This window comes from Heterodontus francisci, chromosome 44 (genome assembly GCF_036365525.1).
Source record: "Heterodontus francisci isolate sHetFra1 chromosome 44, sHetFra1.hap1, whole genome shotgun sequence".
In the NCBI taxonomy this organism is placed as follows: domain Eukaryota; kingdom Metazoa; phylum Chordata; class Chondrichthyes; order Heterodontiformes; family Heterodontidae; genus Heterodontus; species Heterodontus francisci.
The window spans coordinates 16128357-16153535 of record NC_090414.1 but is presented as its reverse complement, the minus strand read 5'-3'; the positions used below and the strand labels follow the sequence as shown (position 1 = coordinate 16153535).

Sequence of the window (25179 nt, the reverse complement as noted above, 5' to 3'; positions counted from 1 at the left end):
TACAATGGGAGTGAATGGGAAGGGGTTTGATCCATTGGGATTGTGTACAATGGGAGTGAATGGGAAGGGGTTTGATCCATTGGGATTGTGTACAATGGGAGTGAATGGGAAGGGGTTTGATCCATTGGGATTGTGTACGATGGGAGCGAATGGGAAGGGGTTTGATCCATTGGGATTGTGTACAATGGGAGTGAATGGGATGGGGTTTGATCCATTGGGATTGTGTACAATGGGAGTGAATGGGAAGGGGTTTGGGTCCATTGGGATTGTCTATAATGGGAGTGAATGGGAAGGGGTTTGATCCATTGGGATTGTGTACAGTGGGAGTGAATGGGAAGGGGTTTGGGTCCATTGGGATTGTGTACAATGGGAGTGAATGGGAAGGGGTTTGATCCATTGGGATTGTGTACAGTGGGAGGGACTGGGAATGGATAAATGTATAAAGCCAAACAACGGTAGCAAAGTCCAACGGAAAGACCTGCAGCTAATGTTGACACGACCCCCCCGGGCGATACGCTGTCCAGTATTTGAGGGGAGCGGTTCCCTGCCAGAAAATGGAGGGTTAATTCCCTTTCATCTGCTCAGAGTTCCAAACAGGCATTGGATAAATTCAAAGGGCTATTGGAAGCAATGTGAGTCTAACATTGATGATCGGAGTCTTACCTCTCCTTCAGTTTATGAATACCCACACTAATGTTTTGTGGTAAATAAGCTTTACTGTTAGTTGGAGGCTGCGGGTGTTGATTAGGTAAAACCTGACCCGGATTTCAATCACTTGGATTGGAGCAGGCTTCTAAAATAGTTCTTTGACTGTCACTGTCACTGTCACTGACCTCATCTCCACTGGAGATCTTCCCTCTACAGCTTGCAACCTCAAAGTCCCTCAAAACCGGACAGCCCGCTTCTACCTCCTTCCCAAAATCCACAAACTGGACTGTCCCGGCAGACCCATTGTTTCAGCCTGTTCCTGCCCCACTGAACTTATTTCTTCCTATCTTGACTCTATCTTTTCTCCCCTGGTCCAGTCTCTTCCCACCTACATCCGTGACTCTTCTGACTCCCTATGTCATTTTGACAATTTCCAGTTTCCTGGTCCCAACCGCCTCCTCTTCACTATGGACGTCCAATCGCTCTACACCTCCATCCCCCACCAGGATGGTCTGAGGGCTCTCCGCTTCTTCCTTGAACAGAGGCCCAACCAGTCCCCATCCACCACCACCCTCCTCCGCCTGGCTGAACTTATTCTCACATTGAACAACTTCTCCTTCAACTCCACTCACTTCCTTCAAGTAAAAGGTGTCGCTCTGGGTACCCGCATGGGTCTTAGTTATCCCTGTCTTTTTGTGGGATATGTCGAACATTCCTTGTTTCAGTCCTACTCAGGCCCCCTCCCCCAACTCTTTTTCTGGTACATTGATGACTGTATCGGTGCCGTTTTCTGCTCCCGCCCCGAACTGGAAAACTTTATCAGCTTTGCTTCTAATTTCCACCCTTCTCTCACCTTTACATGGTCCATCTCCGACACTTCCCTTCCCTTCCTCGACTTCTCTGTCTCTATCTCTGGGGATAGGCTGTCTGTTAATATTCATTATAAGCTCACCCACTCCCACAGCTACCTCGACTACACTTCTTCCCACCCTACCTCCTGTAAGGACTCCATTCCATTCTCTCAGTTTCTCCATCTCTGACGCATCTGCTCTGATGATGCTACCTTCCATGACGGTGCTTCTGATATGACCTCCTTTTTCCTCAACCGAGGAATCCCGCCCCCCCCCCCCCACTGTGGTTGACGCGGCCCTCGACTGTGTCTGGACCATTTCCCCCAACCTCTACCCTCGCCCCTTCCCCTCCCTCCCAGAACCGTGACAGGGTTCCCCTTATCCTCACTTTCCACCCCACCAGCCTCCATATCCAAAGGATCATCCTCCGCCATTTCTGCCACCTCCAGCGTGATGCCACTACCAGTCGCATCTTCCCCTGTCAGCATTCCGAAGGGATCGTTCCCTCCGTGACACCCTGGTCCACTCCTCCATTACCCCCACCACCTCGTCCCCTTCCCATGGCACCTTCCCCTGCAATCACAGGAGGTGTAATACCTGCCTATTCACCTCCTCTCTGTTCACTATCCAAGGCCCCAAACACTCCTTTCAGCTGAAGCAGCAATTTACTTGTACTTCTTTCAATGTAGTATACTGTATTCGCTGCTCACAATGTGGTCTCCTCTACACTGGGGAGACCAAACGCAGACTGGGTGACCGCTTTGCGGAACATCTCCGCTCAGTCCGCAAGCAGGACCCCGAGCTTCCGGTTGCTGGCCATTTCAACACTCCCCCCTGCTCTCACCTCTGTCCTGGGATTGCTGCAATGTTCCAGCGAACATCAACGCAAGCATCTCATTTACCGATTAGGCACACTACAGCCTGCCGGACTGAACATTGAGTTCAATAATTTCCGAGCATGACAGCCCCCCATTTTACTTTCATTTTTAGCTGTTTTTTTCTTTAAAAAAAATTTTTTTTTGTGTTTATTTTATTTCATTTCATTTTAGTTTGTTCAGTTTGCTTACCCACGGTTTTTTTTTTCATGTTTGTACTTGCGGCTGTTCAGTTTTCAGTCCATTAACACCCTATCTGTACTAATGCTTTGTCTTTCAGCACACCATTAACATATTGTTTGCCTTTGCTCCATGACCTTCTGGTCAGCAATTCTGTGAGCTTGTCCTATCTACACCTTCTCCTTTGTTATCTCTTTACCCCCGCTTTACTTGCTCAGAACCTTTTACATTTCTAATATCTGTTCTGTTCTGATGAAGGGTCACTGACCTGAAACGTTAACTCTGCTTCTCTCTCCACGGATGCTGCCAGACCTGCTGAGTATTTCCAGCATTTCTTGTTTTTATTTTAGATAGATCTTGGGTTCAGTTCCAGAGGAATGTTTTAGTCTTCATGTTGTGAGGAGCGCCGAGAGGCTCTGGAGAAGGTGCAAAAGAGATTGACAAGACTGGTAAAAGAATGGAGCGGTTATACCCATTGGGAACAAGTTGGGGCTCTTTTCTATAGAATGAGGAAGGCTGAGAGCTGGACAGCTGGATTATGAAAGGGTTTGATTGGGGTCAACGTAGAGAAAACGTTTCCGCTTGTGGGCGAGACCAGAACTCGGGGCCATCAATATAAGACAGTCACTAATAAACCCAATGGGGAATTCAGGAGAAACTCCTTTCCCCGGAGAGTGGGGAGAATGTGGAACTCGCTACCACAGGGGAGTGGTCGAGGTGAATAGTATCGATACATTTAAGGGGAAGCTGGATAAACACACGAGGGAGAAAGGAATTGAGGGATATGTTGATAGGGGGAGATGGAGAGGGGGTGGGAGGAGGCTCGTGTGGAGCAGTAACACCAGCACACAGCTGATGGGCCGAGCGGCCTGTTCCTGTGCTGGAAAATCTCAGCACATCCCAATTCTTTTTTATTACAGCCAATGAAGTACTTTTGGAGGGTATTCCCTGTAGGAAACGCAGTGGCCAACTTGCGCACAGCAAGCTCCCATAATAAACAGCAAGGTGATCATGACCCAGATCATCTGTTTTCCCGTGATAAATACTGGGCCCAGGACACCGGGGAGAACCGGCCACGCTGGGGAAAAGTCTCCCGCTGGCTGTGGAGCGGCTTCGGGCCGGCCCGAGCTGGTGGAAAGGCAAACGGCGGCCCTCAATGCAAGTGCAACTTGCAGTGCTCCCTGCAGAGAGCCTGAGGGCGCTCTACGTCTAAGGGAAGCCTCCCAGTGACAGACATGCAAACCCGGGCTCTCAACCTCAAGGCTTCACACACTGACATCTACATCATCGAGTGTCTTCCTGCCCGCCTCCTCCTCCCCTCCCCGCCTACCCCGTACACAACCTGAAGGCAGAACAGCTCGGGAAAGCCTCTGCAGCACGACCACAGATGCAACCCCACCCCGCCAAATCCCAACTGGATAGGGAGCTACCCTGACTCGTTTGGGGTGGTAAGTTCTTTGTGTATTTAATCTTGGGATTGGGTGGGGGGGTGCGGGACAGAGAGAGAGAGAAAAAAGATACTTTAGGGAGCTCAGCAGGAGCCCTCTTTTATTATCTGTCATCAACTTAAAGAGCGCATGGAACATTGAGAGACACGGCAGGAGACAGCTGAGGATATTGAAGCCGCTCCTGCACAGTTCTGGTCATTGTTGCAATGGATTCGTTCCAGCAAGTTTAACACTTGAGCCGTAACACTTTTTTTTTGGATATCATTTGTAATATTCTCTTTGGTGGGAGGCGGAGGTGGCAGCCAAACCATGGATGGAGTCTGCTCCCCCACGGGGCTGCAAGTGCGCCGGGTCGGACCGCAAGCCGCGCAGGAGGACACAGCTGGTGGCAGCGAGACCCCGGGAGTCGGGGAGACGTTGCAGCAGAGGCGCAGTCCTGAGGGCAGCCAGCCGCTGGCCGGCGTTCCCCAGCAGGAACGTGCCCGCGGGCGCCCTGCCCCGGGGAGGGACGCGGTCCTCCCCGAGGAGCTGGACAGGAGGTGCAGGATCTTCTCGGACCCCAGGAGCTCCACCTCCTCCGGCTCGTCGCTCACCTGCTCATCCCCGGAGTCCGAGGACGACGTGTTCAGCGACGAGGAGCCTGGTGGCAAGATCAAGACCGGGAAGATGCAGCGGCTCAGAAAGGTGAGAGATCTTTTGCAACATTTTAGCAAAGAGACGGTTGCTTTCTAATGTAATGCACTACAATATGTCTACATTGCAATTAAGTTTTAATTAAATATATCCTGTTTTTGACACACTCTCTCCTATTTAACAGCAATGTCTGGCACTGTACTGAGGGAGTGCTGCACTGTCGGGGGGCCAGTACTGAGGGAGTGCTGCACTGTCGGAGGGTCAGTACTGAGGGAGTGCTGCACTGTCGGAGGGTCAGTACTGAGGGAGTGCCGCACTGTCGGAGGGTCAGTACTGAGGGAGTGCCGCACTGTCGGAGGGTCAGTACTGAGGGAGTGCCGCACTGTCGGAGGGTCAGTACTGAGGGAGTGCCGCACTGTCAGAGGGTCAGTACTGAGGGAGTGCTGCACTGTCGGATGGTCAGTACTGAGGGAGTGCTGCACTGTCACAGGGTCAGTACTGAGGGAGTGCCGCACTGTCAGAGGGTCAGTAGTGAGGGAGTGCTGCACTGTCAGAGGGTCAGTACTGAGGGAGTGCCGCACTGTCAGAGGGTCAGTACTGAGGGAGTGCCGCACTGTCGGAGGGTCAGTACTGAGGGAGTGCCGCACTGTCAGAGGGTCAGTACTGAGGGAGTGCTGCACTGTCACAGGGTCAGTACTGAGGGAGTGCCGCACTGTCAGAGGGTCAGTACTGAGGGAGTGCTGCACTGTCACAGGGTCAGTACTGAGGGAGTGCCGCACTGTCAGAGGGTCAGTACTGAGGGAGTGCTGCACTGTCGGAGGGTCAGTACTGAGCAAGTGCCGCACTGTCAGAGGGTCAGTACTGAGGGAGTGCTGCACTGTCGGAGGGTCAGTACTGAGGGAGTGCTGCACTGTCGGAGGGTCAGTACTGAGGGAGTGCTGCACTGTCGGAGGGTCAGTACTGAGGGAGTGCTGCACTGTCAGAGGGTCAGTACTGAGGGAGTGCCGCACTGTCAGAGGGTCAGTCTTGAGGGAGTGCTGCACTGTCGGAGGGTCAGTACTGAGGGAGTGTTGCACTATCGGAGGGTCAGTACTGAGGGAGTGCCGCACTGTCAGAGGGTCAGTACTGAGGGAGTGCCGCACTGTCAGAGGGTCAGTACTAAGGGAGTGCCGCACTGTCAGAGGGTCAGTACTGAGGGAGTGCTGCACTGTCGGAGGGTCAGTACTGAGGGAGTGTTGCACTGTCAGAGTGTCAGTACTGAGGGAGAGCTGCACTGTCGGAGGGTCAGTACTGAGGGACTGTTGCACTGTCGGAGGGTCAGTACTGAGGGAGTGCTGCACTGTCAGAGGGTCAGTACAGAGGGAGTGCCGCACTGTCAGAGGGTCAGTACTGAGGGAGTGCCGCACTGTCAGAGGGTCAGTACTGAGGGAGTGCCGCACTGTCAGAGGGTCAGTACTGAGGGAGTGCTGCACTGTCAGAGGGTCAGTACTGAGGGAGTGCTGCACTGTCAGAGGGTCAGTACTGAGGGAGTGTTGCACTGTCAGAGGGTCAGTACTGAGGGAGTGTTGCACTGTCAGAGGGTCAGTACTGAGGGAGTGCTGCACTGTCAGAGGGTCAGTACTGAGGGAGTGCTGCACTGTCAGAGGGTCAGTACTGAGGGAGTACTGCACTGTCGGAGGGTCAGTACTGAGGGAGTGCTGCACTGTCGGAGGGTCAGTACTGAGGGAGTGTTGCACTGTCAGAGGGTTAGTACTGAGGGAGTGCTGCACTGTCAGAGGGTCAGTACTGAGGGAGTGTTGCACTGTCAGAGGGTCAGTACTGAGGGACTGTTGCACTGTTGGAGGGTCAGTACTGAGGGAGTGCTGCACTGTCGGAGGGTCAGTACTGAGGGAGTACTGCACTGTCGGAGGGTCAGTACTGAGGGAGTGCTGCACTGTCGGAAGGTCAGTACTGAGGGAAAGCTGCACTGTCGGAGGGTCAGTACTGAGGGAGTGCCGCACTGTCGGAGGGTCAGTACTGAGGGAGTGCTGCACCGTCGGAGGGTCAGTACTGAGGGAGTGCTGCACTGTCGGTGGGTCAGTACTGAGGAGTGCTGCACTGTCGGTGGGTCAGTACTGAGGAGTGCTGCACTGTCACAGGGTCAGTACTGAGGGAGTGCTGCACCGTCGGAGGGTCAGTACTGAGGGAGTGCTGCACTGTCGGAGGGTCAGTACTGAGGAGTGCTGCACTGTCACAGGGTCAGTACTGACGGAGTGCCGCACTGTCGGAGGGTCAGTACTGAGAAAGTGCTGCACCGTCGGAGGGTCAGTACTGAGGGAGTGCTGCACTGTCAGAGAGTCAGTACTGAGGGACTGCTGCACAGTCAGAGGGTCAGTACTGAGGGAGTGCTGCACTGTCAGAGAGTCAGTACTGAGGGAGTGCTGCACTGTCAGAGGGTCAGTTCTGACCGAGTCTTGCACTGTCGGAGGGTCAGTACTGAGCGAGTACTGCACTGTCAGAGTGACAGTACTGAGGGAGTGCTGCACTGTCAGAGGGTCAGTACTGAGGGAGTGCTGCACTGTCAGAGGGTCAGTACTGAGCGAGTACTGCACTGTCAGAGGGTCAGTACTGAGCGAGTACTGCACTGTCAGAGGGTCAGTACTGAGGGAGTGCTGCATTGTCAGAGGGTCAGTACTGAGGGAGTGCTGCACTGTCAGAGGGTCAGTACTGAGAGAGTGCTGCACTGTCAGAGGGTCAGTACTGAGGGAGCGCTGCACTGTCACAGGGTCAGTACTGAGGGAGTGCCGGACTGTTGGAGGTGCAGTCTTTCAGATGAGACATTAAATCGAGGCTCCGTCTGCCCCCTCTAGGGTGGGTGTAAAAGATCCCACGACCACTCTTGGGAGAAGAGCAGGGGAGTGGGGGGGGTGGTGGGGGGGGGAGTTCTCCCTGGTGTCCTGGGGCCGATATTTATCCCTCAACCCAACTTCCCTGAAATCAAATGATGCGGTCGTTGCTGTGTGTGGGATCTTGCTGTGCAGCATTTGGCTGCTGCTTGTCCTACCTGGCAACAGTGAATACCCTTCGAGCGCGGCTGATTGGCTGTGAAGCCTGAGCTGGTGGAGGCCATTGTGTTCAATGTAAGTTTATCTTGTTGTGCACCACACTGCAGTTCCAGGCTGACAATGGTCCTCTCCGTGACCCTTGGAACCGGAGCAGCCACGATAACCCTCAGAGAGCCGAATTTCCGAAGAAATGCGTGGGTGGGGGGGGGGGCGGGGTTTGGGTGGGTGGGCAGGGGGAGAGACTGCTGTCTCCCGCCGCCTTACACTACACCTGACGTAGGAACTGGCTGTGTGTGTAAGAGGACACCGGCTGGGGTGGGGGCTGGGCAGGGCTTTTTTGAGCACGCCCAGTTAACCCCTTAAGAGCCAGAGCCCTACCCCATTTACTGCAACACAGTTCTGGTCAAGTTTTTTTCCACTGGAGAGAAAGAGGGACAGAGACACCCCACTGGCCAATATACTGACATCTCCATCCTACCCCACACATGTCAGTGACGGCTCTTCGACCGTGGCGGGAAGAAGGAACTTGGAAAGGGGAATTCGGCATTTTGGAGTCAACAGCTCAAGGGGCCTTAATGACAAAAGGTTTAGGACTAGTCCTCACACCCTGTGGTCCTGCAGACATAGCACGTCTCAATAATTAAAGGCACTTTTTACGCCCGTTAGCATGGTTTCTGCTCACATTGCTTCTGGAGGTGGAGCACAAACTCCCTCACGAGCAACGCAACTCCTCGTAGCATATCATGACAGGGCAGTGCCACCATCCTCCTGGCCACACTGTGGGCAAACCCCACCCACCCCCAACGAGACTCCTACCCAGTCCCGGACCTGTGAGATTTCTGGTCCCATAACCCGGCCTCCGGGAAGCAGCTTCTGTCACAGGTCGGCTCAGTTCTCAGGGTTTCCTCACCAGCTAGTGGACAGACCCTCGGCGTTCTGGTAGGATCGACAGAGCTTGGGGATAGTCGGCAGTACTTCAGCTTGTTCTTGGCTGGCAGATTCTTCAGGCCTGTTCTTGAGTAGGAGGGTTTCACTCTCAGTCCATATGGCCCTTTGCCTTTTCCTAGTTGATTTGGCGGGTCCTTCGATTGTGGCTCCTCTCTCTCTCTCCCGGGGTAGATCCTCCGGGTGGTTCTCTTGCTACTTCCGGTTTGGATCCCCCGCCGAAGCTACTCGACCGGGTTCTTTCCCCGTCTGTCGACAGGACCACCTCTCGGCCAGACACTACATAACAGCGCTCACAGTAAAAATACTTACAGAGCTGCCCTCAATGTGACTGCAGGTAGAATTACTGGCGGAATCACGGGGGCTCAAATAGACATCGTAACAGGAGGATTGTTACTGAAATGTGTGAGTTAATGGCTATCCCAAAGTACTTAGGAATCAGAGACTCTGATTGGCCCCTTCTGTGTTGTATAATTCTATAACCTGCAGTTCCCGCCTGCCCACTCTCTAGGGTAAAGCAATGAGTCACAAGCTGCCTCGTGCATGAATTGGGGGGAGGGGTTAGCCGAATCTCAAACACTGTGGGCAGAATGAGGGTGGCACGGTATTCCTGGGGAAACTCCGGGACATCCCTGGTATCTTCCACGTCCCCTTTTTAAAAACGAGACTTCCTTGTATCATTTCCTTTCAGGAGTGTACATGAAGGCAGGTACAAAAGGTAGTACGTGGCCCTCCACCCGTCCACCGTCCCCCTGCCCAGGAACATCTCCTGCCTCCGCGCCAGCCTCAGCTCGGCGGCTGCTGAAACCCTCACCCATGCCTTTGTTACCTCCAGACTTCACTATTCCGCCCTCTTGTCCATCCCTCCGATTCCCATCGCTCCACCATTGGCGGCCGTTCCTTCAGCTGCCTGGGGGGCCGTAAGCTCTGGAATTCCCTCCCGAAACCTCTCCGTCCCTCTCTCTCTCCGCCGTAAAACCTGCATCTTTGACCGAGCTTTTGTTGTTGTTGTAATATAAGCAGGCACTAGAAAGAAAGTTTGCATTTCGATAGCATCTTTTCATAATTTGAGGACGTCCCATCGTGCATCACAGCCAATGCTGTACCTTATGAAGTGTAGTCACTGTCACAATGAAGGAAACATGGTAACTTGTGCACAGAAAGCTCTCACGGTACTGCCCGTCTGACAGTGCAGCACTCCCTCAGTCCTGCCCCTCCGACAGTGCAGCACTCCCTCAGTCCTGCCCCTCCGACAGTGCAGCACTCCCTCAGTACTGACCCTCCGACATTGCGGCGCTCCCTCAGTGCCGACCCCCCGACACTGCAGCACTCCCTCGGTGCTGGCACTGGGAATGTCGGCCTGGATTATGGGCTAACGTCTCAGGACCGGGGCTCGAACCCACGATATTCAGACTCAGCAGGGAGAGAGATTGGCAGGAACTGAGCCATGAGGCACAGCGGAGGGACAGCAAGTTACATCCGTGCTCCACTCCTGGTGTTAATGCCCTCGAAACCCACTTCATCTAAACGTAACACTGAGCATTGCACATGGGGAGTCAAAGTGCAGTCATCCGTTAAGCAAAGTTAGAGGGTGAGAGAAATAATAGATTGGTATACATAGATATATAGGTTTGTATGTACACCCTATATTCAGCAACTGACTCGGTAATGCCGCAGGTATTGATTTAACCAAAGTGCACATGATAATTACGACTGCATTTACAAAAGTAGACAATAGTTTGTATTTATAGCACTTTTAACGCCAATAGACATCACAAGATGCTTTGCAGGAGCAAAGCTTGACACCAGAAAGAAACACTGTACAATTCTGTCAAAGTTCGTGGCAAGTCAGAAGATTTGTCAGATCTTAAGAACCAGCAAAGAACGATTAAAAAATAAAAATCATTAAGAGGGAGAATTTAGAGCACGAGAGGAAGCTCGTTGGAAATATAATTGTAAGAGTTTCTAAACTTGCTTTGTTGGTATGTGACAACGAAAAGATTAGCCAAGGACAAATGTGGGTCCAGTACAGGCGGAGACAGGAGAATTTATAACGGAGAGTTGGGAAATGGCGGAGAGACTAAACAATTACTTTGTGTTTGTTTTCATGGAGAAAGATACAGAAAATCTCACAGAAATACTAGGAAACCAAGGGACTTGTGATAATAAGGAACTGAAAGAAATTAGTATTAATAAAGAGGTAGTACTCAAAAAATTAACTGGGTTGTAGGTTGATAAATTGCCTGGACCAGATGAACTACATCCCAGAGTGTTGAAGGAGGTAGCTATAGATAGTGGATATATTGGTGGTTATCTTTCAACATTCTATAGATACTGGGAAAGTTCCTGCAGACTGGAAAGTAGCAAATGTACCCAACTATTTAAGAAAGGAGGGAGAGAGAAAACAGGGAAGTACAGACCTGTTAATTTGACATCAGTAGTAGGGAAAATGTTCGAATCTATTATAAAGGATGGGATAACTAGACACTTAGAAACTAATGACATGATTGGACAAAGTCAACATGGATTTATGAAAGGGAAATCATGTTTGACAAACTTGTTGGAGTTTTTTTGCAGCCTAGATAAAGGAGAACCAGTGGATGTGGTGTATTTGGATTTTCAGAAGGTCCCACACAGGAGGTTAGTTAACAAAATTAGAGCACATGGGATTGGGGGTAATATTCTAGTATGGATTGACAGACAGGAACAGAGTAGGAATAAACGGGTCATTCTCAGGATGGCAGGCAGTTACAAGTGGGGGACCACAAGGCTCAGTGCTGGGGCCCACAGCTTCACAATCTATATCAATGATTTGGATGCGGGGACCAAATGCAATCTTTCCAAATTTGCTGATGACACAAAACTAGTTGCGAGAAAAAGCAGAAAGGCAGAGTATTTCTTAAACGGTGAGAGGTTGGGAAGTGTTGATATCCAAAGGGACCTGGGTGTCCTTGTTCATGAGTCACTGAAAGCTAACATGCAGGTGCAGCAAGCAATTAGAAAGGCAAATGGTTTGTCGGCCTTCATCGCCAAGAGGATTTGAGTACAGGAGTAAAGCTGGCTTGCTGCAATTGTATCGAGCCTCGGTGAGGCCGCACCTGCAGTATCGTGTACAGTTTTGCTCTCCTTCAAAGCCCGGCTACCCAACCCGAACCCGAATAGACCCGACTACGCGTGTCGGGTTCGGGTCCGTATTCCCAGTCCGGCATTCGGGCTCGGGCTCGGGTCGGGCAAGACAGTGCTGCTTCCGGGAAGTCACGGGATCAGGCTCACCCACGATTCCCCACAACCCCATCTGCAGGAATAGCCTGCTGCCGGAACGGATGAAGGAGATTCGGGTCGGGCGTGAAAAAAAATTGAAGGACTCGGGCTCGGCTCGGCTCGGGCCTGGGTCGGGTTTTAATTTTAGTCTCCTTATCTAAGGAAGGATATACTTACTATAGAGGGAGTGCAAAGGGGGTTCACCAGACTAATCCCTGGGATTGTCTTATGAGGAGAGATCGAGGAAACTGGGCCTGTATTCTCCTAGAGTTTTGAAGAGCAAGAGGTGATCTCATTGAGAGTTACGAAATTCTTACAGGGCGTGACAGGGTGGATGGCGATAGGATGTTTTCCCTAGCTGGTGAGTCTAGATCTAGTTCTAGAATGAGGGATCGGCCATTTAGGACTGAGATGAGGAGGAATTTCTTCACTCAGAGGGTGGTGAATCTTTGGAACTCCAGAGGGCTGTGGAAGCTCAGTCGTTGAGCCTGTTCAAGACTGAGATCAATAGATATCTGGATACTAGTGACATCAAGGAACATGGAAGTAGCGTGGGGAAGTGGTATCGCAATAGATGATCATCCAGGTTCTAACTGAATGGCGGAGCGTGACAGGCCGAATGGCCTGTTCCTGTGTTCCTATGGCTGCATTGCCTTGCCCTCCATGCTGCGGGGCGTGGGATGGGGATTACGGGGTCGCGGAGGCGGGGTGAGGTGGGGGGGGGGACCCCTCCGCCTCATGTCCTTGCAATCGGCCCTCCACAATCAAAGCGCTCGTCCATTGAGGCGGCACGCGGTTTCCACGGCAACCGCCCAGTGACCCTCAATTTTGTGGAAGAGCTGCGAGGCGGGGGCAAAGGAAACCGGAACCCCAATCTGCAGCAGGTCGGAGTGTTCCAACCAACCGACGACAGCACGCCCGAGAGTGACGTCGGGCCTAGCCGGGCCCTCAGGGGCCTCCCTCACCATGCAGCTACTGCTCACTCCGCATAGTTTGCAGATGATTCTTCCCGGACGCAAGGACGGGTCATCTCGCCTCCCTGTGCACCTCCATCACCTCGGAGGGGAGCTCTGCTCCGTATCGAACCGCATGCTGAACCTGCCCTGGGAGATGCTTAACCTGAGAAAGGGCTGCTTTCAGAATTCAGAACCTCCCTCAACTCGAGAAAGAAGCCCCCCGCCCCCGTCAATTGTAGAATTAGCACAGAGACTGAGGGTTCTAATTAACAATTCTTATCACAAAACGTTTTTGTCTGAATACATATTTGAATATATTTGCTTTGTTGTCATGGATTTTCTGAGGGCCTCCACAAGCCAGGTATGAAATACTGTCAGGTGACTTATATTTGAATGAACAATCGAGATAAGGGTCCTTTCATTGGCTGAGTTGATGAATATTTACACAGACAGGCACACCTGCGATCTTTCGCTAAACCCCAAAATGAGTGTTTTATCGCCCTCCTCCGACTCAGCCTTCTAGTTTTCCCATCAGTGCATTTGTCACCGTCCCTCTCCCGAAGGTGTGGACAAACTCCAGTGGCCCTCTTGGTATCAGAGCCCCGGCTATTCGACCATAGGGTGCAGTGCAGTTGAACCTGATCCCTCCGCGACATGTAGGAGTTTGGTGGTGGGGTTTCACTGGATAGCGGTAAGGAGTGGGAACCCTGATCGATCATTCCACTCCCTCGCCAGGGGGAGGGGGGGGGGTGGTGTGGGGGGCTGGGGGTGTTGCTGGGAGCAGTCACCTCACTCGGAGGCCGCAGATGAAACCCCAGGACTAGTCTTCTGGAGCTTCAAACCACACCCACAGCAGCCCTGCCACTCTGCCAATGGAAGACTGGTTTCTGAGGCTCCTGACGGGGGTGAGGGGTCCAGGGCCCCAAGAGAGCCAGGCCCCGGGAGAGCCAAAGCATGGGAAAGGTGGAAATGAGCTGATATTTTGAAAGTAACCTGGAGCCTTTTGCTGAAAAGATGATCACTCAACTCTGGGCACTCTCACAACTCTATCTGTTTCTCTTCTCTCTTCATCTGTGTCTCCCCACTTTCTCTCTCTCCCTTTCCCTCCCTCTCTATCTGTTTCTCTTCTCTCTGTTTGTTACCCTGCCCCGGCAGGATTGGAAAATAGCAAATGTAACACCTCTATTCAAGAAAGGAGAGAGACAGAAAGCAGGAAACTATAGACCAGTTAGCCTAACATCTGCCGTAGGGAAATTGCTGGAATCCATTATTAAGGAGGTTATAGCAGGATACTTAGACAATCATAATGGGAACAGACAGAGTCAATATGGTTTTGTGAAAGGGAAATCGTGTTTAACTAATTCATTAGAGTTCTTTGAGGAAGTAACAAACAAGGTGGACAAAGGAGAACCTGTAGATGTGGTGTACTTGGAGCTCCAAAAGGCATTTGATAAGGTTCCACATCAAAGGTTACTACACAAAATAAGAGCTCCTGGTGTAGGGGGTAACATATTAGCATGCATAAAGGACTGGTTAGGTAACAGGAAGCAGAGAGTAGGGATAAATGGGTCTTTTTTGGGTTTGGCAAGCTGTGACTAGTGGAGTGTCACAGGGAGCAGTGCTGGGACCTCAACTGTTTACAATTTATATCAATGACTTGGATGAAGGGAGTGAATGTATGGTTGCTAAATTTGCCGATGACACCAAGATAGGAAGGAAAGTAAGTTGTCAAGAGGAGGTAAAGAGTCTACAAAAGGAGAGAGGTAGATTAAGTGAGTGGGCAAAAATTTGGCAGATGGAGTGTAATGTGGGAAAGTGTGAACTTGTCCCCTTTGGCAGGAAGAATAGAAAATCTGTATATTATTTAAATGGAGAGAGAACTCAGTGGTATAGAGGGATCTGAGTGGTCTGGTACATGAATCATAAAAGATTATTATGCAGATACAGCAAGTGATTAGGAAGGCAAATGGAATGTTGGCGTTTATTGCAAAAGGGGAATTGAGTGTAAAAGTGGGGAGGTTTAACTGCAGCTGTACAGGACCTTAATGAGACCACACCTGGAGTACTGTGTACAATTTTAGTCTCCTTATTTGAAAAAGGATATAACTGTATTAGAAGCAGTTCAGTGAAGGTTCACTCGACTAATTCAGGGGATGAAGGGCTTCTCTTGTGAAGAAAAGTTGAACAGGTTGGGCCTATACCCCCACTGGAGTTTAGAAGAATGAGAGGTGATCTTATTGAAACATATGCAAGTTCTCCCTGTGACCGCGTGGGATTCCGCCGGGTGCTCCGGTTTCCTCCCACAGCCAAAGACTTGCAGGTGATAGGCAAATTGGCCATTGTAAATTGCCCCTAGTTTAGGTAGGTGGTAGGGAATATGGGATTACTGTAGGGTTAGTACAAATGGGTGGTTGTTGGTCGGCACAGACTCGGTGGGCTGAAGGGCCTGTTTCAGTGCTGTATCTCTAAATAAAATAAAATAATAAATATAAGATCCTGAGGGATTTGATAGAGTGGATACTGGGAGGATGTTTCCTCTTGTGGGGGAGACGAGAATGCAGGGTCACAGTTTAAGAATAAGAGGTCTCCCTTTTAAAACTGAGATGAGGAGAAATGTTTTTTCTCAAAGGGTCGTTAGTCTGTGGAATTTTCTTCCCCAGAGAGCAGTGGAGGTTGGGTCATTGAATATATTCGAGGCTGAGTTGGACAGATTTTTGATAAAGAGAGTCACGGGTTATGGGGGGGGCAGACAGGAGAGTGGAGTTGAGATCACAACCAGATTAGCCATGATCTTATCGAATGGCGGAGCAGGCTCGAGGGGCCGAATGGCCTACTCCTGCTCCTAAGGCCACTGATCCCCTTCTCTCACTCTCTATCTGTCACTCTGTGTGTGTGTGTGTTTTTCTCTCTCTGTTTCTTCTTTCCCTGTACCTTTCTTTTTCTCCCTATTCCTCTCTCTCTCTTCCACTCTGTTGAATCCTGTCAACCTCCACCCTCCTCTCTCTCTCTCTCCCTCTATCTCTCTTGTGAACAGCGAGCTCGGGCACGTTCCACAAATTGAAACATTTTGATGCAGAAGCCTCTTTGAAGGTAGAATCCGGGAGAGTTCTGGATTGAAAGCAGCAGCAGCAGCAGAAAAGCAGGTTCTGTCAGCAGATGCTGGATCCTTTCCTTCACTTCAGGGTGTTTTTTTAAAACCTGTCATCACCCCTGAGTAAAGACCGCCTGGAGGGGAAACACAGGAACCAGTAAGGACTGTCCTGATTTGCACATTAGTCGCTGACGATGAGAGCCTGCAAGCTAAAAACTCAACAGCTCATCTACGATGCCCTACCTAGGCGAATAGCGGACGACCGTCACTGTGCAGGCTGCACACGCAAAGCGGCCAATGGGGTGACATTAATCCAGTGGCATTTGACCCGCCGGGGAACATTGATTTTATCTTTTTGTGAAGTGTTAGACTAGGGCAGCAATGTTACAGACAGACTGAAGGGCTGTTAATAAAATCCAGCAGCGGCCCAAAAAACTCCACCCTGCAGACACCATGAGCACAAATCCGGTTTGCATTGCTTTGAATTTCATGATTGAGTCTGTACCTTAGAACAAAAAACAGGGACGTACTGTGAGCATCAGTAACCCCTCTCCCCCCAGCGTCCTATGTTACTGACTGTATCTCTACTGATATTAATCCAGCTCCCTCACTCTGTCACTCAGTAACCCCTCTCCCCCCCGTGCCCTGTGTTACTGACTGTATTTCTACTGATATTAATCCAGCTCCCTCACACTGTCACTCAGTATCCCCTTTCCCCCCCAGTGCCCTATGTTACTGACTGTATCTCTACTGATATTAATCCAGCTCCCTCACTCTGTCACTCAGTAAACCCCTCTCCCCCCAGTGCCCTGTGTTACTGCCTGTATCTCTACTGATGTTAATTCTGCTCCCTCACACTGTCACTCAGTAAACCCCTCTCCCCCAGCTCCCTGTGTTACTGACTGTATCTCTACTGATGTTAATTCTGCTCCCTCACACTGTCACTCAGTAAACCATTCTCCTCAGCACAGAATTTAACCCTTTCAGCCCCAGTATCATTCATTTGAATCTGCACTGCACCCCTTCCAAGCCCAATACATCCTCGCTGAGGTGCAGGGCCCAGAACTGAATGCAGTTACTCCCTAGGTGTTCTGACCGAGCTCTGTCCGACACAAGTATCATTTCCTCCGACTGTTTTCTACAGGAAGGTGTACAGTTGGGCTTCCCCAGGGGTGGGATCACTGCTTTTCTTGATCTGTATTAATGAGCTGGTCTTAGGCAAGCCGGGCACAATTTCAAGATTTGCAGATGGCACAAAACTTGGAAGTATTGTGAGCTGTGAGGGGGACAGTGATCGACTTCAAGAGGACATAGCAAGGCTGGTGCAATGGATGGAGACGTGACAGATGTAATTTAATAGGAAGTGATACATATTGGTAGGAAGAACGAGGAGAGGCAATATAAAATAAAAGGACACAATTCTAAAGTGGGTGCAGGAGCAGAGGGACCTGGGAATATGTGTGCATAAATCAGACAAGGTGGCAGGACAGGTTGAGAAAGTGGTTAAAAAGGCATACGAGATCCTGGGCTTTATAAATAGAGGTGACAAGTACAAAAACAAGGAAATGATGATGAACCTGTATAAAACACTGGTTCGGCCTCAACGGGAGCATTGTGTCCAATTCTGGGCACCGCACTTTAGGACAGATGTGAAAGCTTTAGAGAGGGAGCAGAAAGGATTCATGAGAATGGTACCAGGGATGAGGGACTTCAGTTACGTGGATAGATTGGAGAAGCTGGGGCTGTTCTCCTTGGAGAAGAGAAGGCCGAGAGGAGATTTGACCGAGGTGTTCAGAATCAGGAGGGGTCTGGAGAGGGTAGATAGAGAGAAACTGTTCCCATTAGCGGAAGGATCCGGAACCAGAGGGCACCGATTTAAGGTGAATGGTCAAAGAATCAACACCGGCACGTGGAAAAGCTTTCTTACACAGCGAGTGATTCGGATCTGGAATAAACTACCCGAGAGTGTGGTGGAGGCAGATTCAATCGAGGCTTTCAACAGAGAATTGGATAATTATCTGATGAGAAAAGATTTGCAGAGCTATGGGGAAAGGGTGGGAGAGCGGGACTGGGTGAGTTGCTCTTGCAGAGAGCCAGTGCGGACACGATGGGCCGAATGGCCTCCTTCTGTGCTGTTATAAAGCAAAATTTGACACGAGGACAGAAGAGGGCAGATGGTCTGAAGCTCGGTAACAGAGATCGGTTTTAAGGAGTGTTTTCAAGGAGGCGAGAGAGGCGGAGAGGGGAGGCTGTTGAATGCAGAATGATCAAAAATTGCACTGTCATTGATTTGGGCTGCTTTTCCAGCAAGGTTGAATAGCCCACTAGACAGAGGCGCGCGACTGAACGGTCGGCACCCCAGGGAAGGGGAAAACAGCGGCGCGGTGTGCGTGCGTGAGAGAGAGAGGAGGACTCAAAGTGTCTGATAGTTTTCAGCGATCGGATGGGGTTGAAGCCAGCGAGGGGTTAACCAGCGCTCTGCAGAGAGCAAAACACGAAACCACAGGGACAAAGGCAGGCCTTGATCAGGCTTTGACGCAGAGAGGGCTTGACCGAAAACCGCAGTGGAAACTCTGAAGTGAACTGGTCCCGCGCCAGAAGTGGGGTTTCCTCTCTGCTCTGCTCGGTGATAACTGAGAGGTGTGTGACTTAACCCAGCCTGATCTCTGTTTGTTCACCCATCCACGTGCGGTTTCCTCTTTCTCACAAACCTTAGTCGTGTCCGCAGCCATTAAAGAAAGGATTCGCAATTCACCAGCCGCAGGAGGTCCCAAAGCACAGTCACAGAGACCGAGGTTCTTTCTTGGAGTGTAGTCCCTGTTGTCATGGAGGAAATGCAGCAGTTAACTAGCACACAGCAAGATCCCACAAACAGCAATGTGATAATGACCAGAGCATCTGTTTTTAGTGAAGATGGTTGAAGGGTTGGTAAATATTAGTCTTGGACGACAGGGAGACCCTCCAACAGTGCCTCACTCCCTCAGTACTGACCCTCTAACAGTGCCTCACTCCCTCAGTACTGACCCTCTGACAGTGCAGCACTCCCTCAGTACTGACCCTCTGACAGTGCGGCGCTCCCTCAGTACTGACCCTCTGACAGTGCGGCGCTCCCTCAGTACTGACCCTCCCACAGTGCGGCACTACCTCAGTACTGACCCTCTGACAGTGCAGTACTCCCTCAGTACTGACCCTCCGACAGTGCAGCACTCCCTCAGTACTGAACCTCCCACAGTGCAGCACTCCCTCAGTACTGACCCTCCGACAGTGCAGCACTCCCTCAGTACTGACCCTCCGACAGTGCAACACTCCCTCAGTACTGACCCTCCGACAGTGCAGCACTCCCTCAGTACTGACCCTCCGACAGTGCAGCACTCCCTCAGTACTGACCCTCCGACAGTGCAGCACTCCCTCAGTACTGAACCTCCCACAGTGCAGCACTCCCTCAGTACTGACCCTCTGACAGTGCGGCACTCCCTCAGTACTGACCCTCCCACAGTGCAGCACTCCCTCAGTACTGAACCTCCCACAGTGCAGCACTCCCTCAGTACTGACCCTCTGACAGTGCGGCACTCCCTCAGTACTGACCCTCCGACAGTGCAGCACTCCCTCAGTACTGAACCTCCCACAGTGCAGCACTCCCTCAGTACTGACCCTCTGACAGTGCGGCACTACCTCAGTACTGACCCTCTGACAGTGCAGCACTCCCTCAGTACTGACCCGCTGACAGTGCCGCACTCCCTCAGTACTGACCCTCCGACAGTGCGGCACTCCCTCAGTACTGACCCTCCGACAGTACAGCACTCCCTCAGTACTGACTCTCCGACAGTGCAGCACTCCCTCAGTACTGACCCTCCGACAGTGCAGCACTCCCTCAGTACTGACCCTCCGACAGTGCGGCACTGCCTCAGTACTGACCATCCGGCAGTGCGGTGCTCCCTCAGTACTGACCCTCCGACAGTGCGGCGCTCCCTCAGTACTGACCCTCCGACAGTGCGGCGCTCCCTCAGTACTGACCCTCCGACAGTGCGGCGCTCCCTCAGTCCTGACCCTCCGACAGTGCGGCACTCCCTCAGTACTGACCCTCACACAGTGCAGCACTCCCTCAGTACTGACCCTCCCACAGTGCGGCACTCCCTCAGTACTGACCCTCCGACAGTGCAGCACTCCCTCAGTACTGACCCTCTGACAGTGCGGCACTCCCTCAGTACTGACCCTCCCACAGTGCAGCACTCCCTCAGTACTGACCCTCCCACAGTACGACACTCCCTCAGTACTGACCCTCCGGCAGTGCGGCACTCCCTCAGTACTGACTCTCCGACAGTGCGGCACTCCCTCAGTACTGACCCTCCGACAGTGCGGCGCTCCCTCAGTACTGACCCTCTGACAGTGCGGCACTCCCTCAGTACTGACCCTCCCACAGTGCAGCACTCCCTCAGTACTGACCCTCCCACAGTACGACACTCCCTCAGTACTGACCCTCCGGCAGTGCGGCACTCCCTCAGTACTGACTCTCCGACAGTGCGGCACTCCCTCAGTACTGACCCTCCGACAGTGCGGCGCTCCCTCAGTACTGACCCTCTGACAGTGCGGCACTCCCTCAGTACTGACCCTCCGGCAGTGCAGCACTCCCTCAGTACTGACCCTCCGGCAGTGCGGCAGTCCCTCAGTACTGACCCTCTGACAGTGCGGCAGTCCCTCAGTACTGACCCTCCGGCAGTGCGGCGCTCCCTCAGTACTGACCCTCCGGCAGTGCGGCGCTCCCTCAGTACTGACCCTCCGGCAGTGCGGCACTCCCTCAGTACTGACCCTCCGACAGTGCGGCAGTCCCTCAGTACTGACCCTCCGACAGTACGGCACTTCCTCAGCACTGACCCTCCGGCAGTGCGGCAGTCCCTCAGTACTGGCCCTCCGGCAGTGCGGCGCTTCCTCAGTACTGACCCTCCGACAGTGCGGCACTCCCTCAGTACTGACCCTCCCACAGTGCGGCACTCCCTCAGTACTGACCCTCCCACAGTGCGGCACTCCCTCAGTACTGACCCTCCGACAGTGCGACTCAGAGGCTGACGACTGCCATCCTTCACCTCTCCCCCCCACCCCGGCCACCAGGCCCTTTAACTCCCAGTTGGCTGCGTCCTCCTCCTCCAAAGAAAATAGTGCGCCTGGATTTTCGTGACACATCCCTCCCACATCGATCCCCCCCTGAGTTACTCACCTCGTTTGCCTGTTCTGATCCCTACAGCCTGACCATCAACTCTGATCAAGAGGTAAGAATCACCTCAAGGGATATTAGTAAATCACAATTTAACACCCTGTTGTGTCATGAGATTTTCTGGCAAGCTAGAGAGATCTGTTTTGCTCTGCGCGTGAATTAACATGCCTGTTTAGGCCTGTATTCCCAAGCCCATGATCTAATCAAAGCTGTTTAAGAAGATTGAAGAGTTTGATAAGGGTCAATGGAGAGAAATCCCAATAAAAGTATCAGCCTCGGGTGTGGCAAGGTTTACGGGCGCCAGTCAGCTGGTCTGCAGCTGGGGAGAACCTTGGGGGCCTCTCTCTCAATACAGTGCCAACAGGTTGCAGGAATCTCAATGCAAATTGGCCCTCATTCCAACTGTAATTTGCTGACTGACTGACACCCCCGCCCCCCATCCCGCATAAGGAGAGGTGGAGGGGCTCAAAGAGGTCGGATTTAAGGAGCATCTTAAAGGAGGAGAGAGGCGGAGAGGTTTGGGGGAGGGAATTCCAGAGCTCAGGGCCCCCCAGGCAGCTGAAGGCCCGGCCGCCAATGGTGGAGCGATGGGAATCGGGGGGATGGACAAGAGGGCGGAAATGGAGGAGCGCGGAGATCCTCGGAGGGTCATGGGGGCTGGAGGAGGTGACAGAGATAGGGAGGGGGCGAGGCCGCGGAGGGATCTGAAAACACAATGAGAATTTTGAATCTGACATGTTGCTGGTCTGCGAGCCAATGCGGGGCAACAAGTTCAGGGCCATGAAGATTATTCTCTCTCTCCCCAGTGAAGTCTCGATACTGTTCCACCGATTAACATTCTCACCCCATTTGCAGTCTGTTCATCATTTCGACACGTGTATACATCTTACAGTCTGTATGGTTTACACTTGGTTGGCAGTGGGCTGCGGGGGGTTGGGAAAGGGGAGACGAGGTCAGAGGGCAATGGTGTATCATTCCAAGCTCAGAGTCCCCGCACTCAATGTCACCTGCCAGCTCAGTTATGCACAGCAAGCTCCCACAAACAGCAGTGAGATGTAAACGATCGACGTCATCGCAACAGTGAGCAGGCAATCCAGAAGTAGCTCATTGGCCGTGAAGTGGTTCGGGACATCGTGTCTCAGACTCTGGGATTGGAAGCGAAAGCTTTGGGTGCACGTCAGATTGTTTCAGAGAAACAAAAATAGCTGGAGAATTTTCTCAGGCTTCCGACTTGGCTTGCTACTTGTTTCCTACAGAACATCATGACACAGAATACACAACAAATTAAATCAGACTGTCAGCAAGTGGTGATAAGGCAAGATAGATTACCAACACAACAGTTGTCATCGCAATGTCGTGAAGTTTCACCTGGCCTCTGTAATAAATCTAACTCGGGGTTTGGGGCCAATATTTATCCCTCAACCAACATCACTAAAAACAGATGATCGGGGTCATTATCACACTGCTGTTTGTGGGAGCTTGCTGTGCAGAAGTTGCCTGCCGCGTTTCCCACGTGACAACAGTGACCACACTTCACTGGCCGTGAAAATCTTTGGGACATCGTGAGGTTGCGAAAGGCGCTGTTGAAATGCAAGTCCTTTCAAATGCAAGACATAGGCAACAGGAGGAGGCCATTCGGCCCCTCGAGCCTGTCCCGCCATTCAATGAGATCATGACTGATCTGTGATCTAACTCCATATACTCACCTTTACCCCATATCCCTCAATACTTTTGGTTAACAACAATCTATCAATCTCCGATTTAACATTAACAATTGATCCAGCATCGATTGCCGTTTGTGGAAGAGAGTTCCAAACTTCTACCACCCTTTGTGTGTGGAAGTGTTTCCTCATTTCACTCCTGAAAGGTCTGGCTCTCATTTTTCGACTCTGCCCCCTCGTCCCGGACTCCCCCAACCAGCGGAAATCGTTTCTCTCCATCGACCCTATCAGTTCCCCTTAATATCTTGGAATCTTTGATCAGATCACCCCCTAACCTTCCAAATTTCAGGGAATACAAGCCCAGTTGGTGTCATCTCTCCTCGTAAGGCTTGGATCGGCACAGGCTTGGAGGGCTTTGTAATTCAACCCCTTGGAGACCTCTCAAAAGTGAAGAACTGGCCTTGCTAAATGTTACACTCGAGAAATCCTTCCAGGAGACTAACCCTACACACACAAGTCAGCTCGCTGGGTCCACGCGGGTCAGTTGTGATTCCCCAGGGTCCCCCGGTGCCTCTCAGATCAGCTCAGATGAGAAACTCAACTCTCATTTTGGTGTTTTTGTTGCTAAATTAAACTTCATTCTTCAACGTAAATAAAATAGAGCCAAGGAATTTGAGATTAAAATAGTCCAGCCAGTAACTGGTTTGAATCTGTACCAATTGGTCCAGGTTATTTCTGGAAGCTTCAAATCATACAGCGCCGAAGGAGGCCATTCGGCCCATCGTGTCTGCGCTGGCTCTTTGAAAGAACGAGCCAGTTGGTCTCACTTCTCCTCTCTTTCCCCACAGCCCTGCAGTTTTCTTTTCCTCCCCCGTTCGGGTATTTCTCCAATTCCCCCTTTTTGAAAGTCACTATCGAATCTGCTTCCACCGCCCTTTCATCCAGCGCGTTCCAGGTCACGACAGCTCGCTGCGATTTTGAACGCCTCGATTAAATTTCCCCTTAACCTTCACTGCTCGGAGGAGAACAACCCCAGCTTCTCCCAGTCTCTCCGAGTATCTGAAGCCTCCCCCCGACCACACCCCCCCCCCCCCCCGCCCCAATCCCTGAAACCATTCTAGTTAATCTCCTGCGCACCCACTGGAACTTTCGTCCAACAGCCAATGACTAAAAGGCACGGCGGGGGAGGCCTAGCTACCAGGATTCGGTCTCTTACAAAATGAAGTCTTCTTGGGATCGCCGATTCTGATTGGATGTATGCCCGGAGGTTTCGGCACATGACCTCCTGCTTCCCGTTGCCCCGCCTTTGACCTTGTACCATTGGTTCATCCTTCCCACAGCCAATCAGGAAGCAAACACCCCCTTCATTTACCCAGTTGGATGACTGACAGCTCATTTCCCATATTTTTCTTACTAATGATGAAAAATGTACCAAGAAAATGAAAAAAAAAGTCTCGCAACTGATGATGTTCTACCTGGGTTCTTCAACAGCAGTGCCCAGGAAATGAACCCTCAATACCTGAATTAATCCTAGAGGGAGTTCCATCTCTGATAGTTCTCCCCGGTGTCCTGGGGCCAATATATATCCCTCTACGATCGGGGTCATTATCACATTGCTGTTCGCTGTGCGCCGATTGGCTGTTTCCCACAGTGCCACACTTCAGACCGTGGGATGTCCTGTGGTTGTGCAAGGCGCTGCAGAAATGCACATCCTCCCTTCTCTCAGTTCTGACACGGTGACGGTCAGACTGTGCGGGCGCCCGATGCAAAACGCGGAGGCGGGTCAGGCGGAGGCGGTGACGGGGTTGGGGGGGTGGGGTGGTGGGGGAATGAGGTGCCCTGCGGCTCTGGAAGGGTCAATGCAGCGAGACTTTTTTGTGGCCAAGCTCTGGCGTTGAGTAATTTCTGTCCTGGTCTTGCTTGACGTCTGACCCAGTCGGTGGACTATGACACGGGTGAGGGGGGGGGCGTCAGTGCCAAGGCGGAGGGCTTTGCTTTTACTTAGAGAATGTATTAGCGAATGTGGCACCGGGGCTCAACAAGGCATCGGCTGATGGCACTTGGCAAATGGTCGATGCCCCCCCCAAAAGCCCTCAGATTGCTCGGAATGAGTTCGGTGAGATTGGATGTGATTTACTGTCTCTTTTCTCTTCCCCTGCCCCCTAACAACCACCCACAGACCAAATCGTGGAAGACCTTTTTCACAGTTGTGCATTGGACATACCGAAGATCAAAGTCATGGGTCCAGCTAGCGGGACACGAAGGTGAGAACGGGGGTCGATCTCCGCCCGTCTCCCGCCAAGGTGGGGAGTGGGCGTTACACATGCGTGTGGTGTGCGTGTCGAACATGTGCGCTGGACGTACGTGCTGTGTGCAT

General features: G+C 51.8%; 1 protein-coding gene across 2 annotated transcripts in view; it reads left to right on the top strand.

The window, feature by feature from the left end:
- The first annotated feature begins 3885 nt into the window (after positions 1-3885).
- The window catches only part of LOC137355856 (inositol-trisphosphate 3-kinase B-like), a 53876-nt gene continuing 32582 nt past the window's right edge, over positions 3886-25179 (top strand). For both annotated transcript variants that reach the window (XM_068021449.1, XM_068021448.1), the window contains exons 1-2: positions 3886-4686; positions 24982-25066. In XM_068021449.1, coding sequence (XP_067877550.1) covers positions 4312-4686; positions 24982-25066 — 460 coding nt within the window. In that variant the 5' untranslated portion in view covers positions 3886-4311. The remainder of the gene's footprint in view (positions 4687-24981; positions 25067-25179) is intronic.